Raw genomic sequence first — 15,583 nt, 5'->3', positions numbered from 1 at the left:
TGGTCCCCATATTTCAGGAAGGATGTGGGAAGTATTGGAAACGGTGCAGAAGAGATTTACCAGGTTGTTGCCTGGTCTGGAGGGAGGGTCTTATGAGGAAAGGCTGAGAGACTTGGGTCTGTTCTCATTGGAAAGAAGGCGGCTAAGAGGGGATTTGATAGAGACATACAAGGTAATCAGAGGATTAGATAGGGTAGACAGTGAAAGACTCTTTCCTAGCATGGTGACGTCAGCTTGTACGAGGGGACATAACTACAAATTGAGGGATGATCGATCTAAGACAGATGTCAGAGGCAAGTTCTTTATGCAGAGAGTGGTAAGGGGGTGGAATGCCCTACCTGCTAAGGTAGTCAACTCAGCCACATTAGGGAGATTTAAACAATCCTTAGATAAGCACATGGTTGATTTTGGGATAGTGTAGGGGGACAAGCTGAGAATAGTTCACAGGTCGGCGCAAAATCGAGGGCAGAAGGGCCTGTTCTGCACTGTACTGTTCTATGTTCCATGTTCTAAACTTAGTGCAGGAGGCTGAAAGAAATGAGCAGCTTTAAAACAAAAACCTCTTGGAGCTCAAAGCTTTCAATGAGAGTCTGAGGCCGGTGTTAAGTTCAGGTAACCTTTATTGCAACCCAACTTTGTTACAGCTTCAGATCCCACCAGCAAAAAGGCAGAGAAACAGCAGGTGCTTTTTGAACAGCTCAAGGTCAAAGTGCACACACCACACCTCCCCTGTCCCACCCCCCTCACTGTTTTTACTATTGGCCAGCACCAAGTTGTCCCTTTGTAATTGGATCCTTGGTACAGCTGTAACACGGAGGAAGTATTGCCTCACTCAGCAATTTTAACCCATACCCTGTCTCCAAGTAAGTGTCTCCCTGCTCATTTGCCAAGAAGGGGCAGTGTAGAGTCAACCAGACTGCTGTGGGTCTGGAGTCAGGTATAGGCCAGACCGGGTAAAGGATGCAGCTGGAACGACTGAGTGAATCCTTTCCCACAATGGTGGTTCCCTTCCCTAACAAGGGAGACAGGGAATCAGATGGGGGCTTTCTCCCCTGCACCACCCCCTCCCTGAAACGGTCTCATTGTTAGATTCCGAACTCCACATTTCTGACCGAATACCGATTCTGCCATCTGTCGTGGCAGGATTTGAATCCGGCAGACCCCGGAACCGGGTTGATAGTCCAATCGATAATGGCACTCGGCCGTCACTCCTTCAATCCCCCTGCGATGGCACGTGAACTCGCTGGTGCTTCCACAGGTTGCAGGAGTAGGTGAAGCCCTTCCCACACTGAGAGCAGGTGAACGGCCTCTCCCCGGTGTGGATCCGCTGGTGTCTCAGCAGGGTGGAAGATGTGCTGAAGGCCTTCCCACACTCGGGGCAGCTGAAGGGCCTCTCCCCCGTGTGGACCCGCCAGTGGGTCAGCAGGTGGGAGGTATACCTGAAGCCCTTCCTGCACTGAGAGCAGGTGAATGGCCTCTCCCCCGTGTGGACCCGCTGGTGAGTCAGCAGGGTGGAGGAATTGCTGAAGGCCTTCCCGCACTCGGGGCAGCTGAAGGGCCTCTCCCCTGTGTGGACACGTTGGTGCCTCAGCAGGGTGGAAACCTGGGTAAAGGCCTTCCCACACTCTGGGCAGCTAAAGGGCCTCTCCCCCGTGTGGACCCGCTGGTGGGTCTGGAGGTTGAAGGAGCAGGTGAAGCCCTTTCCACACTGAGAGCAGGTGAACGGCCTCTCCCCCGTGTGGATACGCTGGTGGGTCAGCAGGGAGGAGACGTGGGTAAAGGCCTTCCCGCACTGAGAGCAGCTGAAGGGTTTCTCCCCCGTGTGGATACGCTGGTGACTCTGCAGGGTGGAGGAGCAGGTGAAGCCCTTTCCGCACTGAGAGCAGGTGAATGGCCTCTCCCCCGTGTGGACATGTTGGTGCCTCAACAGGGCGGAGGAATTACTGAAGTCCTTCCTGCATTCAGGACAGCTGAAGGGCCTCTCCCCCGTGTGGATACGCTGGTGGCTCCGCAGGTTGGAGGAGCAGGTGAAGCCCTTTCCGCACTGAGAGCAGGTGAACGGCCTCTCCCCATTGTGGACACGCTGGTGACTCCGCAGGGTGGAGGAGTCGCTGAAGGCCTTCCCACACTTGGGGCAGCTGAAGGGCCTTTCCCCCGTGTGGACACGCTGGTGCCTCAGTAGGGTGGAGACCTGGATAAAGGCCTTCCCGCACTCTGGGCAGCTGAATGGCCTCTCCCCCGTGTGGACCCGCTGGTGGGTCAGCAGGGTGGAGGAATTACTGAAGGCCTTCCCACACTCGGGGCAGCTGAAGGGTCTCTCCCCTGTGTGGACACGCTGGTGCCTCAGCAGGGTGGAGACTTGGGTAAAGGCCTTCCCACACTCTGGGCATCTGAAGGGCCTCTCCCCCGTGTGGATACGCCGGTGACTCTGCAGTGTGGAGGCCTGGGTAAAGGCCTTCCCACACTCTGGGCAGCTGAAGGGCCTTTCCCCCGTTTGGTCCTGCTGGTGGGCCAACAGGTGGGAGGAATGTCTGAAGGCCTTCCCGCAGTCGGTGCAGAGGAATGGCCTCTCCCCCGTGTAACTGCGTCGATGAGTCTCCAGGGTAGGTGGGACAAGGAAGCCTTTCCCACAGTCACCACACTTCCACGGTTCCTCCACAGGGTGGGATTCCTCAGGTTTCTCCATGGCCACAGCTTCAGCTGCACACAAACACGTGTAGAGCCCCTCCCTGCCGTGAAGTCCCCTTCCCAGGCCGTATCACTGTTTCAGGCTCCACACACAGTGCGCTGCAACAGTGGGATCTCTCGTCCAGTCCCACTGATGCTGAAAACGTCCTCAAACAGGAACCAAAAAGTGTAGATCCCTCTCACAGAAATCACAGTCAAAAATCGTTGTGGTCCCGATGGATTCAGAGACTGTCAGACATTGACGTCAAAGTGAGGACTGCAGACACTAGAGAGTCAGTCAAAAAATGTGGCGCTGGAAAAGCACAGCAGGTCAGGCAGCATCCGAGGAACAGGAGAGTCAATGTTTCGGGAATAAGCCCTTCATCCGTTGATTTTGAAACTTCAGTCTTCAGATTTTCATATACTCTGCAAAAAGAGATTACAAAAGTCATCACTATCAGTACAGGGTAGAAATTCAGAACAAGCAATTCTACTTTCTGTGGAATAATCTTTTGTTGTTCCACAAAACTGAAAGTACCATCCCACTCTCCCTTCCCCTCTGTTCTCACTGCACTCTAACTAATTCCCCTGAAGGTGCTGATTCAGGATCTTACAGGGGCAGAAAAAGCAAAAACATCAAGACTGACATCTCTCTGAATTTTGGATACCTCCACCTGAAAGTTAATATCTTTCACAACACTGGGATCCTGCTGAGAGTGAGCAGGTCTGATTTTGGGAAGCAATAAAAAAGTGTCAGTTCAGCTACAATGCAGCTTCTTGAGGAAGGACCAGACACAAAATGGTTAATGACACCGGGAAGGTGGGAGCAAAATGAGACATCAAGGCATTAACACAGACACACTTCAGTCAAACCATTCTGCTCCCAGTCAGGGCAGAACATGCTCTCTACGAGAACTCCCTTGCTGGAGGGTCCCTTGGAGACACTTCAACTGGACTTCATTGAGTTGGAGAAATGAGTTGAGTTGCTATAAATATGTTTTGCTTATTGTTGATGTCTTTTTGAAGTGGATTGAAGCCTACCCTCCTCCAAACACTACTGCTGAGACTGTGATGAAGATTTTGTTTAAGGAAATAATTCCCCGCTTCAGTATACCTGCGTGCATTCGCTCAGACAATGGACGACACTTTGCATGTAATATGAACGGAGAACGGAGAAACCTTCCAGGTTTTACTTCCCACCCCTATGACGGTCACAGTCGCTGGACGCTCAGCTTGCGTCCAACTGCACCGTTGTCAATTGAATGGCCGCACCAATCAGTCCCCGATTCCATTCTATTTGTCAGACTTCCTACTGCCGATCCTGTGAAGAGAAATATCACTTTCCAATACCTCCGGTCTGTGTATACAAACAGCTGGTGTAACACTGCCTGGGGTACAGCAGGCCTTATGTGGCACATGGACCTGGAATGGAACCCTTCCCTTGTGCATTTATAGGCCTTTTCTCTTTTCAGAACCTGATACTGTCACCAAGACCATGTACAATAGAGCGAAGGGAGAGCCCAACGGGAACAGCATTCTGAGGACCATTGTCTCCCATACAGTGCGACTGCTCGAGTCACTTGGCCCATTTTGTACAGTGCTAAAGCGACTCCTCTTGCAAAACGTTGACCCTATACTCCTGTAGACCTGACCAGACCCCCTGCTGTAACATTTCAGTAACCTATTTTGACAAACTCTCCCTAATATACACCAAACCAGACTATTATTTCTTCAGCTAAGGTAAAGCTACCAATTTCCTTGTCCTGGATGGCAAAGATGTCCCTCATAAGGTCACAATCGGAGCCCTTGTTCCCACAACAGTACCTTGTCCAGGCCAGTGGACAAGTCGATGGAACCTCAGCCAACCTTGCTCCAACTGAAAGGATCCCAAGGGACTGGGTGACAATACAGGACACCCGATAGGCTGGGGAATCCAGAGTACCCTGAGGTTGGAAGGATCGGCAGGGGTGACAAGTCAACAGAACCTCAATTCCCTCTTTTGTGGCCTGACCATTTAAGGAAATAAGAGTAAAGAGGCTCTGGAACAGAGTAAACTGGGATTATCAGACCTGTGTCTTTACTCTATGCAGAATCGGTGTGCATTAGGCTATATACTCGCCCGGGAGGGTGAGGTCTGCACCATTGTCCAAGATAAACGCACTATGGGCATTCCCAATCTCACTGGCAATATTACTAAGATGCAAGAAGTGATCCAGGTATTCCGTGACAGAATGACTGAAGGGACCAGTTGGGGAAACTGCAGATTGGGCCGATGGTACAATTGGCTTATCAGTTTAGCTATGTCTGTTTGTCGGTATTGGTATTGTTAGCTATTTAATTGCTAGGCTTATGAGGTCCCTTAGTGATATAGATTTGCCCCAGAAGATGTTCCTTTCGCGATCTGATGGCTCACCCACACGTGTCGATGGTGATGATAAATATGACCAGATGAGCTGTGAAGATGGTGGTGCTGCTCTACAGGATGTTGATGGCTGGACCACCTTGAAGGGCATTCGTTTGGACTAGCCTTCTCTTTCAGTAACCACAGTGCAATCAAAGGGAGGAATGAGAGTGTGGGCATCTGGGTGATAAAGTCTATAGCCTTAAAACATGTCTTTAAACATTCAGACTAAAATGTAATGATGAATTATTGAATACATTTACTGCACTAGAAAATAAACAGGCAGGAAGGCTCAGAATGAGGAGAGAACTTAAAGATAGGGACACCTGGGCTCACCAAGTGATAACAGGATGCTGTAAGGCAATGAAGAACGTTTGCCTCAGCATCGGTGAATCTGTGTGAACAGGACACCAAGTGATAACATTCACAGCCGTTCCCTTGTGAGACCATTTTAGTGCTGAGACTGTTGAATCCTGTAGAAAATTAACTCTTAGTGCTTATCTGCAATGGATTGAAATGAATTGCATTTTGGGACTTGATGATGATATTGAGTATCCATTACTGGTTATTAAATACAAACTCTGTAAAAGGAAATATTGATAAAGCTTTACCTTACTTGCTGCAGGCGAGGCTCCAGCGGAGAAAACAGGCCGCGGGCACACTTCCGGCTTCGGGATGGCCACGCCCACTGATCCAGGTCCTGGTCCCGCCCCCTCCGCCGCCCAGGGGACACTTCAACCCCGCCCCTTCCGAACGCAACTCGTAGACCCCGCCCCTTCCTGAAGCAGGTCATAAGCCCCGCCGCTTCGGGACAAAGCCCCGCCTCTGGGAACCAAACCTCTTTCCCCCTCCTGCACTAAACCCCACCCCTTCGCCGCGATCCCCGCGCGAGTCAAAACCACGCCCCCCTCCATCACGCGCAACCGCCCACAAAGCCGCGTGCGTCCAGGCTGGACGCGCCGCATCGTCCGCTGAGCCTCGCCCCGCCTACCAGCGCGCGAACCTCACGAGACACGCCCCGCCCATGAGCACCGCCCTCCCGCTAAAACCCGTCCCCAGGCTAAACCCCGCCCCTCCTGGTAAACCCCGCCCACCCAGGTGTATTTGGAAGCACTCGCTTCTGCAGCGCTGCTCCTTCTGCGGGTCGCTGTGCTGCAGGATCATAAGACACAGAATTAATAGCAAAACATCACAGTGTCTTGCAACCGATGCAATGTTTGGCACAAACCTGGACCGCTGCTGAATCCTTCATCTTTTAGAAGGGGTTGCAGGTTTCAGTTCATCAATATATAAATTCCAGAACTTTAGATCAGATTCCCTACAGTGTGGAAACAGGCCCTTCGGCCCAACAAGTCCACACCGACCCGTCGAAGAGCAAAACACCCAGCCCCATTCCCCGTCACCTAATACAATGGTGCAATTTAGCGTGGCCAATTCACCCTAATCCACACATCTTGGGACTGTGGGAGGATATCCGCGCAGACGTGGGTGGGGAATTGAACCCGGGGCTCTGGCGCTGTGAGGCAGCAGTGCTAACCACAAAAAAAACAGGTGACATTTTCTATTTTTCAGCGGCAGCAGCAATCCAGGAGTGGGGAGTCACTGAGTTGAGGTTTTACATTTGAAGTTGGAGAGCAGAGGTTCCTGGGAGAGGAGGGACGACTTATTTTTATTTTCTTCCTGCTTTATAAGTCAGAGGGTACTGTTGAGGGGGGAAAACGTCCTACTAGGGGTATGCACTGGGGCCCAGGTCTCTTGCACCAGAAGGAAAGGAGGGAAAGCAGGAGAGTATTAGTCATTGGGGAGTCGATACTTAGAGGGTCAGATAGAAGGTTTGTTGGGAACGAACAAGACTCGCGGTTGGTGTGTTGCCTCTCAGGTGCCAGGGTGCGTGATGTCTTGGATCATGTCTTTGGGATCCTGAAGGGAGAGGGTGTCCTGCCCCAAACCTTGGTCCACGTAGGTACCAACGACATAGGTAGAAAGAGGGATAGGGATGTAAGGCAGGATTTCAGGGAGCTAGGGTGGAAGCTGAGGGCTAGAACAAACAGAGTGGTTATCTCTGGTTTGTTACCCATGCCACGTGATAGCAAAGCAAGGAATAGGGAGAGATATTATCTGAACACGTGGCTGTAAGGATGGTGCAGGAGGGAGGGTTTCAGGTTTTTGGATAATTGGGGAAAGTGGGACTTGTACAAACAGGACAGTCTTCACTTGAACCAGGGTGGGAAATTTGCTGGTGCTATTCGGGTGGGTTTAAACTAACTCAGCAGGGGGATGGGAACCAGGGGTGTAGCTGCAATGCACAGGAGGATGAGAGCAGGAAGGACAGGGACAGGATTTCAGGGTCACAGGAATGTGCTGGCAGACAGCGAAGTGGTTTGAAGTGTGTCTACATCAATGCCAGAGTATCCACAATAAGGTAGGTGAGCTTGCAGCACGGATAGGTACCTGGGACTTGGATGTTGTGGCCATTTTGGAGACATGGATAGAGCAGGGTGAGGAATGGATGTTGCAGGTTCCAGGGTTTTGATCTTTCATTAAGAACAGCCAAGACGGTAAAAGAGGGGGGGGGTGTGGCCTTGTTAGTCAAGGATAGTATAACGGTGGCTGACAGAACTTTTGATGAGGACTCGTCTACTGAGGTAATGTGGGCTGAGGTTAGAAACAGGAGAGGAGACGTTACACTGCTTGGAGTTTTTTTATAGGCCTCCACAGAGTTCCAGGGAGGTGGAAGAGAGGATTAGCAAAAATTATTCTGGGTAGGAGTGAAAGGAACAGGATGGTCATTAGGGGGGACTTTACCTTCCCCAACATTGACAGGAAATGCTTTCACTCTAGTACATCGTATGGATCAGTTTTTGTCCAGTGTGTGCAGGAGGGTTTTCTGACACAGTATGTCGAAGGGCCAACAAGAGGGGAGGTCACACTGGATCTGGTGCTTGGTAATGAACCAGGCCAGATGTTTGATTTAGTGGAAGGTGAACACTTTGGAGAGAGTGACCATAATTCAATTAGGTTTCATTTAGTGATGTAAAGGGATAGGAACATGCCACAGGTCAAGAGTTATCGATGGGGCAAGGGCAATTATAATGCAATTAGGCAAGAGTTAGGATGCATAGAATAGGGTAGCAAAATGCAGGGGATGGGGACAATTGAAATGTGGAGCTGGTTTAAGGAACAGATATTGTGTGTCCTTGATAGGTATGTCCCTGTCAGGCAGGGAGGAAGTGATAGGGTAAGGGAAGCGTGGTTTACAATAGAAATTGCGTCTCTTGTTCCAAAGAAGGAGACGGCTTATGTGTTGATGAGGCAAGATGGTTCAGATGAGGCGATGGAGAATTATAGATCAGCGAGGAAGGATCTAAAGAGAGAGTTAAGAGCAAAGAGAGGACATGAGCAGTCTTTAACAAATAGAATACAGGAGAACCCTAAAGCTTTCTATAGGTATGTGAGGAATAAGAGGATGATTAGGGTAGGAATAGGGCCAGTCAAAGACAGAAGTGGGAAGTTGAGTGTGGGCCCTGTGGAGATTGGAGAGGTGTTAATGAATATCTCTCATCGGTCTTCACTCAGGAAAAAGAGAATATTGTAGAGGAGAAGAATGAGGTATGAGATATTAGACTCGAAAGGATCGAGGTTAGTTGCACACAGGTGTTATCAATTCTAGAAGAGGTGAAAGTAGACAAATGTCCTGGGCCGGATAGGATTTATCAGAGGATTCTTTGGGAAGTGAGTGAGGAGATAGAAGAGCCTTTGGCTGTGATATTTGAGTTGTCATTATCTGCAGGTTTAGTACCAGAGTGGAGGATTGCAAATGTTGTGCCCTTGTTCAAGAAGGGCAGCAGAGATGACCCAGGTAATTATAGACCAGTGAGCCTTACTTCTGTTGTCGGAAAGCTTTTGGAAAGGAAGGTTAGAGATAGGATTTATAATCATCTAGCAAGCAACAATTTGATTTCAGATAGTCAACATGGTTTCATCAAGGGCAGATCGTGTCTCACAAACCTCATTGGGTTTATTGAGAAGGTGACCAAGCATGGAGATGAGGGTAGGGCAGTTGACATGGTGTACATGGACCTCAATAAAGGTTCCACATGGCAGGCTGTTGGAGAAAATGCAGAGGCATGGGATTGAGGGTGATTTAGCAGTTTGGATTAGAAACTGGCTTTCTGAAAGAATGCAGCATGTGGTGGTTTATGGAAAATATTCAGCCTGGAATCCAGTTACTAGTGGTGTGCCACAAGGATCTGTTTTGGGACTATTGCGGTTTGTCATTTTTATAGATGACTTAGATGCAGGCATAGGTGGATGGATTAGTAAATTTGCAGAAAACACTAAAGTGGGGGGAGTACTGGACAGTTTGGAAGAATGTTATAGGTTGCAGGGGGACTTGGATAAACTGCAGAATTGGGCTGAGAGGTGGCAAATGAAGTTCAATGCAGCTAAATGTGAGGTGATTCACTTTGGGAAGAATAACAGGAAGGCAGTGATCTTGGAGTCCATGTACATAGATCCCTGAAAGTTGCCACCCAGGTGGATAGTGCTGTGAAGAAGGCACACGGTGTGTTAGGTTTCATTCGTAGAGGGATTGAGTTCTGGAACCGCAATATCACGCTCCAAGTATACAAAATGCTGGTGCAGCCACACTTGGAATATTGTGTATAGTTCTGGTCCCCATATTTCAGGAAGGATGTGGGAAGCATTGGAAACGGTGCAGAGGAGATTTACCAGGTTGTTGCCTGGTCTGGAGGGAGGGTCTTATGAGGAAAGGCTGAGAGACTTGGGTCTGTTCTCATTGGAAAGAAGGCGGCTAAGAGGGGATTTGAGAGAGACATATAAGATGATCAGAGGATTAGATAGGGTAGACAGTGAAAGACTCTTTCCTAGGATGGTGACATCAGCTTGTACGAGGGGACATAACTACAAATTGAGGGGTGATAGATTTAAGACAGATGTCAGAGGCAAGTTCTTTATGTAGAGAGTGGTAAGGGCATGGAATGCCCTACCTGCTAAGGTAGTCAACTCAGCCACATTAGGGAGATGTAAACAATCCTTAGATAAGCGCATGGATGATTTTGGGATAGTGTAGGGGGACAAGCTGAGAATAGTTCAAAGGTCGGCGCAACATCAAGGGCTGAAAGGCCTGTTCTGCACTGTACTGTTCTATGTTCCATGTTCTAAACTTAGTGCAGGAGGCTGAAAGAAATGAGCAGCTTTAAAACAAAAACCTCTTGGAGCTCAAAGCTTTCAATGAGAGTCTGAGCCCAGCAGTAAGTTCAGGTAACCTTTATTGCAACCCAACTTTGTTACAGCTTCAGATCCCCCCAGCAAAAAGGCAGAGAAAAAGCAGTTGCTGTTTGAACAGCTCAACGTGAAAGTGCACACACCACACCCCCCCTGTCCCACCTCCCCCTCACTGTCTTCACTATTGGCCAGCACCAAGTTGTCCCTTTGTAATTGGATCCCTGGTACATCCGTAACCCGGAGGAAGTATTGCCTCACTCAGCAATTTTAACCCATACCCTGTCTCCAAGTAAGTGTCTCCCTGCTCATTTGCCAGGAAGGGGCACTGTAGAGTCAACCAGACTGCTGTGGGTCTGGAGTCAGGTGTAGGCCAGACCGGGTAAAGGATGCAGCTGGAACGACTGAGTGAATCCTTTCCCACAATGGTGGTTCCCTTCCCTAACAAGGGAGAGGGGGAAATCAGATGGGGGCTTTCTCCCCCCCCCCCGACCTCCCCCTCCCTGAAACGGTCTCATCGTTAGATTCCGAACTCCACATTTCTGTCCGAATACCAATTCTGCCATCTGTCGTGGTGGGATTCAGACCCGGGAGTCCCCAGAAACAGGTCCACAGTTCAATTGATATTGGCTCTCGGCCGTCACTCCTTCAATCCCCCTGCGATGGCACGTGAACTCGCTGGTGCTTCCGCAGGTTGGTGGAGCTGGTGAAGCCCTTCCCGCACTGAGAGCAGGTAACTGGCTTCTCCCCGGTGTGGACCCACTGGTGGGTCAGCAGGGAGGAGACCTGGGTAAAGGCCTTCCCACACTCTGGGCAGCTGAAGGGCCTCTCCCCCGTGTGGATATGCTGGTGGTTCCGCAGGTGGGAGGAGCAGGTGAAGCCCTTCCCACACTGAGAGCAGGTGAACGGCCTCTCCCCCGTGTGGACCCGCTGGTGGGTCAGCAGGTTGCAGGAAGTGCTGAAGCCCTTCCCGCACTCGGGGCAGCTGAAGGGCCTCTCCCCCGTGTGGATACGCTGGTGGGTCAGCAGGTGGGAGGTATACCTGAAGCCCTTCCCGCACTGAGAGCAGGTGAATGGCCTCTCTCCTGTGTGGATCCGCTGGTGGGTCAGCAGGTGGGAGGATGTCCCGAAGGCCTTCCCACACTCGGGGCAGTGGAAGGGCCTTTCCCCCGTGTGGATCCGCTGGTGGGCCAACAGGTTAGAGGAATGTCTGAAGGCCTTTCCGCAGACAGGGCAGGGGAATGGCCTCTCCCCGGTGTGACTGCGCCGATGAGTCTCCAGGGCAGACGGGAAATGGTAGCCTTTCCCACAGTCACCACACTTCCACGGTTCCTCCACAGGGCGGGATTCCTCAGGTTTCTCCATCGCCACAGCTTCAGCTGCACACAAACACGTGTAGAGCCCCTCCCTGCCGTGAAGTCCCCTTCCCAGGCCGTATAACTGTTTCAGGCTCCACACTCAGGGCGCTGTAACAGTGGGGTCTCTGGTCCAGTCCCACTGATGCTGAAAACGTCCTCAAACAGGAACCAAAAAGTGTGGATCCCTCTCACAGAAATCACAGTCAAAAACTGTTGTGGTCCTGATGGATTGAGAGACTGTCAGACATTGACATCAAAGTGAGGACTGCAGACACTGGAGAGTCAGTCAAAAAATGTGGCGCTGGAAAAGCACAGCAGGTCAGGCAGCATCCAAGGAGCAGAAGAGTCAATGTTTCGGGAATAAGCCCTTCAGCCGTTGATTTTGAAACTTCAGTCTTCAGATTTTCAAATACTCTGCAAAAAGAGATTACAAAAGTCATCACTATCAGTGCAGGGTAGAAATTCAGAACAAGCAATTCTACTTTCTGTGGAATATTCTTTTGTTGTTCCACAAAACTGAATGTACCATCCCACTCTCCCTTCACCTCTGTTCTCACTCCACTCTAACTAATTCCCCTGAAGGTGCTGATTCAGGATCTTACAGGGGCAGAAAAAGCAAAAACATCAAGACTGACATCTCTCTGAATTTTGGATACCTCCACCTGAAAGTTAATATCTTTCACAACACTGGGATCCTGCTGAGAGTGAGCAGGTCTGATTTTGGGAAGCATAAAAAAAGTGTGTCAATTCAGGGTGAACCTGCAATGCAGCTTCTTGAGGAAGGACCAGACACAAAATGGTTAATGACCCCAAGAAGGTGGAGCAAAATGAGACATCAAGGCATTAACACCGACACACTTCAGTCAAACTCTTCTGCTCCCAGTCAGGGCAAAACATGCTCTGAAAGATCAGCCTTCACAACCACACTTCTGCTTTCACTGAAGACAATTAGAGTCACACAGCACGGAAACAGACCCTTTGGCCCAACCTGCCCAGATATCCTAAATTAATCTAGTCACGTTTGCCATCACTTGGCCCCTATATGGGCCGGGTGCTGACAGCTGGGACGAAATTGGGTTGGCTCTCTTGTCAGCAAGGACGAGTTGGACCGAAGGGTCTGTTTCTGTGCTGTACATCTCTATGACTCCAGTCACATTTGTAGGTAATATTAACGGAGAACTCTGTTCCCAGCTTTGTATTTGTCGGCAACTGCATGGTACTTATCATCCTCAGGCGGCCGGCCTTGTTGAATGTTTTAACCAGACTCACGACTAAACTTGCCAAATTAATGGCAGAGTCTGGCCCCTCCTGGTTATGCTAATCCCTGTGGCCTTATTCCAGATGTGATCCATGTCTGCGGGCAAGACACGACTGTCTCCAGCTGAGAGTCTCTCTGGTCACCCCCTCCGTACCCTTTGGAATGATTCGGCTCCCTTCTCAGTCCACGTCCACCACATGACCGAAGCAATGATTGGTTATGTTCTTGCTCTAACGAATGTTATGCGTGCCTTTTACTCCCAGGAGCGTGCGGCCTACAGCGATGTTCCCTCCCTTTCAGCCTCATCACGGGTAGAGCCTGGTTCATTGGTGCTCATCAAGAACTGGACTGGCAAAGGTCTCCAACCTCCTTGGGATGGCCCCTTCCAGGTTTTACTTCCCACCCCTACGGCGGTCACAGTCGCTGGGCACTCAGCTTGGGTCCAACTGCACCATGGTAAATTGATTGACCGCACCAATCAAAAGGGGGAAAGACGAGGAGAGAATACTGGAATCTGAACAAAAGGAGTGGACGCTGTCCATTTGGGTTTTTGAATCCTGCTGTTGTTCTAATGTTAATCTTATTACAGATACTTGAACTAAGAGGAGGGACATGTGGGGGATCACTTATCTCCTCACCTTTCTGATCACATACAACATCCTGATGGGGAAAGGCTCTAAGTATGGATGGGACCGGGAATGATCAGAGGTTATCCACCACCCATACTGAGGAGATGTCGTCCAGTGCACCGGACCAGACGCCTTTGACGTGTGGAACGTGATGAAGATTGATTATTGTAATGGACTCTTCCATCAGAAAGACCAGATGGTCCATCTGGACAGTAGAAATCAGGGGGAGTTACCATGGCGTTACCGAACCTGTCTTTTTGATCTTACCTGCAGACGCAAGCCTAGTGAGGATAAAAATGATCAACCCCGTCATTATGGTAAATATTTTAAGGACGCCCAGGAACACCATCCCTTTTTGTAGGACGGGCCGACTCGAGAAAAGGGAAGCCTGATAGGGGAAACTCCTCAATCCACAAGGAACTTCTTTATACAGGCCCAGAGAACGCTCTTCACCCCAGAGGCAGTAGTATGTTACTCCTCTCGATCGGGAGATGACTGACTTGCCCCGTCCCCAGTCCCCGATTCCATTGTATTCGTCAGACTCCCTCCTGCCGACCCTCCGCAGAGAAATACAGTATCGCTTTCCAACACTGTATGAGCCTCCTCCTACCTGTTTGCTGACATCTTTTCACTCTACTGCAGGGTCGTGTGAGAATTGCTTTAATGGAACTGGCTATGGGTGTGCAATTGTTCATGTTCCACATAACACCGCCAGCCTACTTGAGACCTGTCCCGCCCACTCGCGTAAGACAAAAGGAGCCTTATACCTCCTGCCCATGTCCAAAGATGGCTTGTGTTCCACTGGCTGGGGGACAACTTCTGCGTCGTAAGTAACTATACCCATCTCCATGTACACACCCAGAATGGAACCCTTCCCTTGTGCATTTATAGGTCTTTTCTCATTTCAGAATGTGATACTGTCGCCAAGACCATGTGCAATAAAGTTAAGGGAGAGCCCAATGAGAACAGCATTGTGAGGACCATACAGCACAGAAATAGTCCCTTCAGTCCAACTCATCCATGTCGATCAGATATCCTAAATCACTAGTCCCATTTGACAGCACTTAACCCATATCCCTCTAAACCCTTTCTCTTCATATACCCAGCGAGATGCCTTTTAAATGCTGTAATTGTACCAGCCTCCGCCACTTCCTCTGGCAGCTCACTCCTTACATGCACCACCCTCTGAATATAAGGGCCTTAGGGCCCTTTTAAATCTCCCCCCAACCCTAAAACTATTACCCTCTAGTTCTGGACTCCCCCATTCCAGGGAAACACCTTGTCTTTTTACCCTCTCCATGCCCCTCCTGATTTTATAAAAGTTTGTAGGGTCACCCCTCAGCCTCTGGTGCTCGAGAGAAAACAGCCCCAGCCTGTTCAGCTCACACCCTGACAACATCCTTGCCAATCTTTTCTGAACCCTTTCAAGTTTCACAACATCCTTCCTGCAGCAGAGAGACCAGTACTGCCACACAATATTCCAAATGTGGCCTAACCAATGTCCCGGACAGCTCCAACATAATCTCCCAAATCCTGTACTCAGACGATTGTGGGAAAGTTTTCAAAGCCCACAAAAGACAACCAGGGAAAACATTGAGGTGTCAACACCCGGGGGGTGGGGGGGGGGGGGGTGGGTGGGGAAAGGGGGGAAGAGTGGAGAAGGGAAAGGAAGCCAAAAGTGCTGCAGCCAAGGCAGAGGCAGAACAGAGGATGCACAGCCGGCTTGAAGCTGCATGTGCTGTACTTATACCTGTTGCATTTACTTGTGGAAATTGGGTGCATTTTGAAAAGGAAACCGGTAAAGATATCTACTCCTCCCAATCTCTGTCCTCCTCACCTGGTATTAACTCCCATCCCTGAGCTGACAGGGTCTGCTCCCGCCCTGGAGTCACTCCCATTGCTCCAAGTGAACAGATTTTCCTGCCCCAGGATTTGCTCAGACGGAGGGATTTTCATTCATTCAGTGTCACTTCCACGTTGTGACGTCACGGAAGGAGCGTATGGGCGGGGCCATATTTACATATGT

General features: G+C 50.1%; 1 protein-coding gene across 1 annotated transcript; it reads right to left on the bottom strand.

The window, feature by feature from the left end:
- Nucleotides 1-602: 602 nt before the first annotated feature.
- Nucleotides 603-5,719, bottom strand: LOC140460841 (uncharacterized). Its single transcript, XM_072555524.1, has 2 exons — nucleotides 5,680-5,719; nucleotides 603-3,093 (listed from the first exon to the last, which is right to left on the bottom strand). The coding sequence occupies exon 2, from the start codon at nucleotides 2,684-2,686 to the stop codon at nucleotides 1,214-1,216; it is 1,473 nt and encodes a 490-aa protein (XP_072411625.1). The 5' UTR covers nucleotides 2,687-3,093; nucleotides 5,680-5,719; the 3' UTR covers nucleotides 603-1,213.
- Nucleotides 5,720-15,583: the final 9,864 nt, after the last annotated feature.

Source organism: Chiloscyllium punctatum, chromosome 36 (assembly GCF_047496795.1).
Source record: "Chiloscyllium punctatum isolate Juve2018m chromosome 36, sChiPun1.3, whole genome shotgun sequence".
Taxonomy (NCBI): Eukaryota; Metazoa; Chordata; class Chondrichthyes; order Orectolobiformes; family Hemiscylliidae; genus Chiloscyllium; species Chiloscyllium punctatum.
This window is presented reverse-complemented; position numbering and strand designations above follow the sequence as displayed.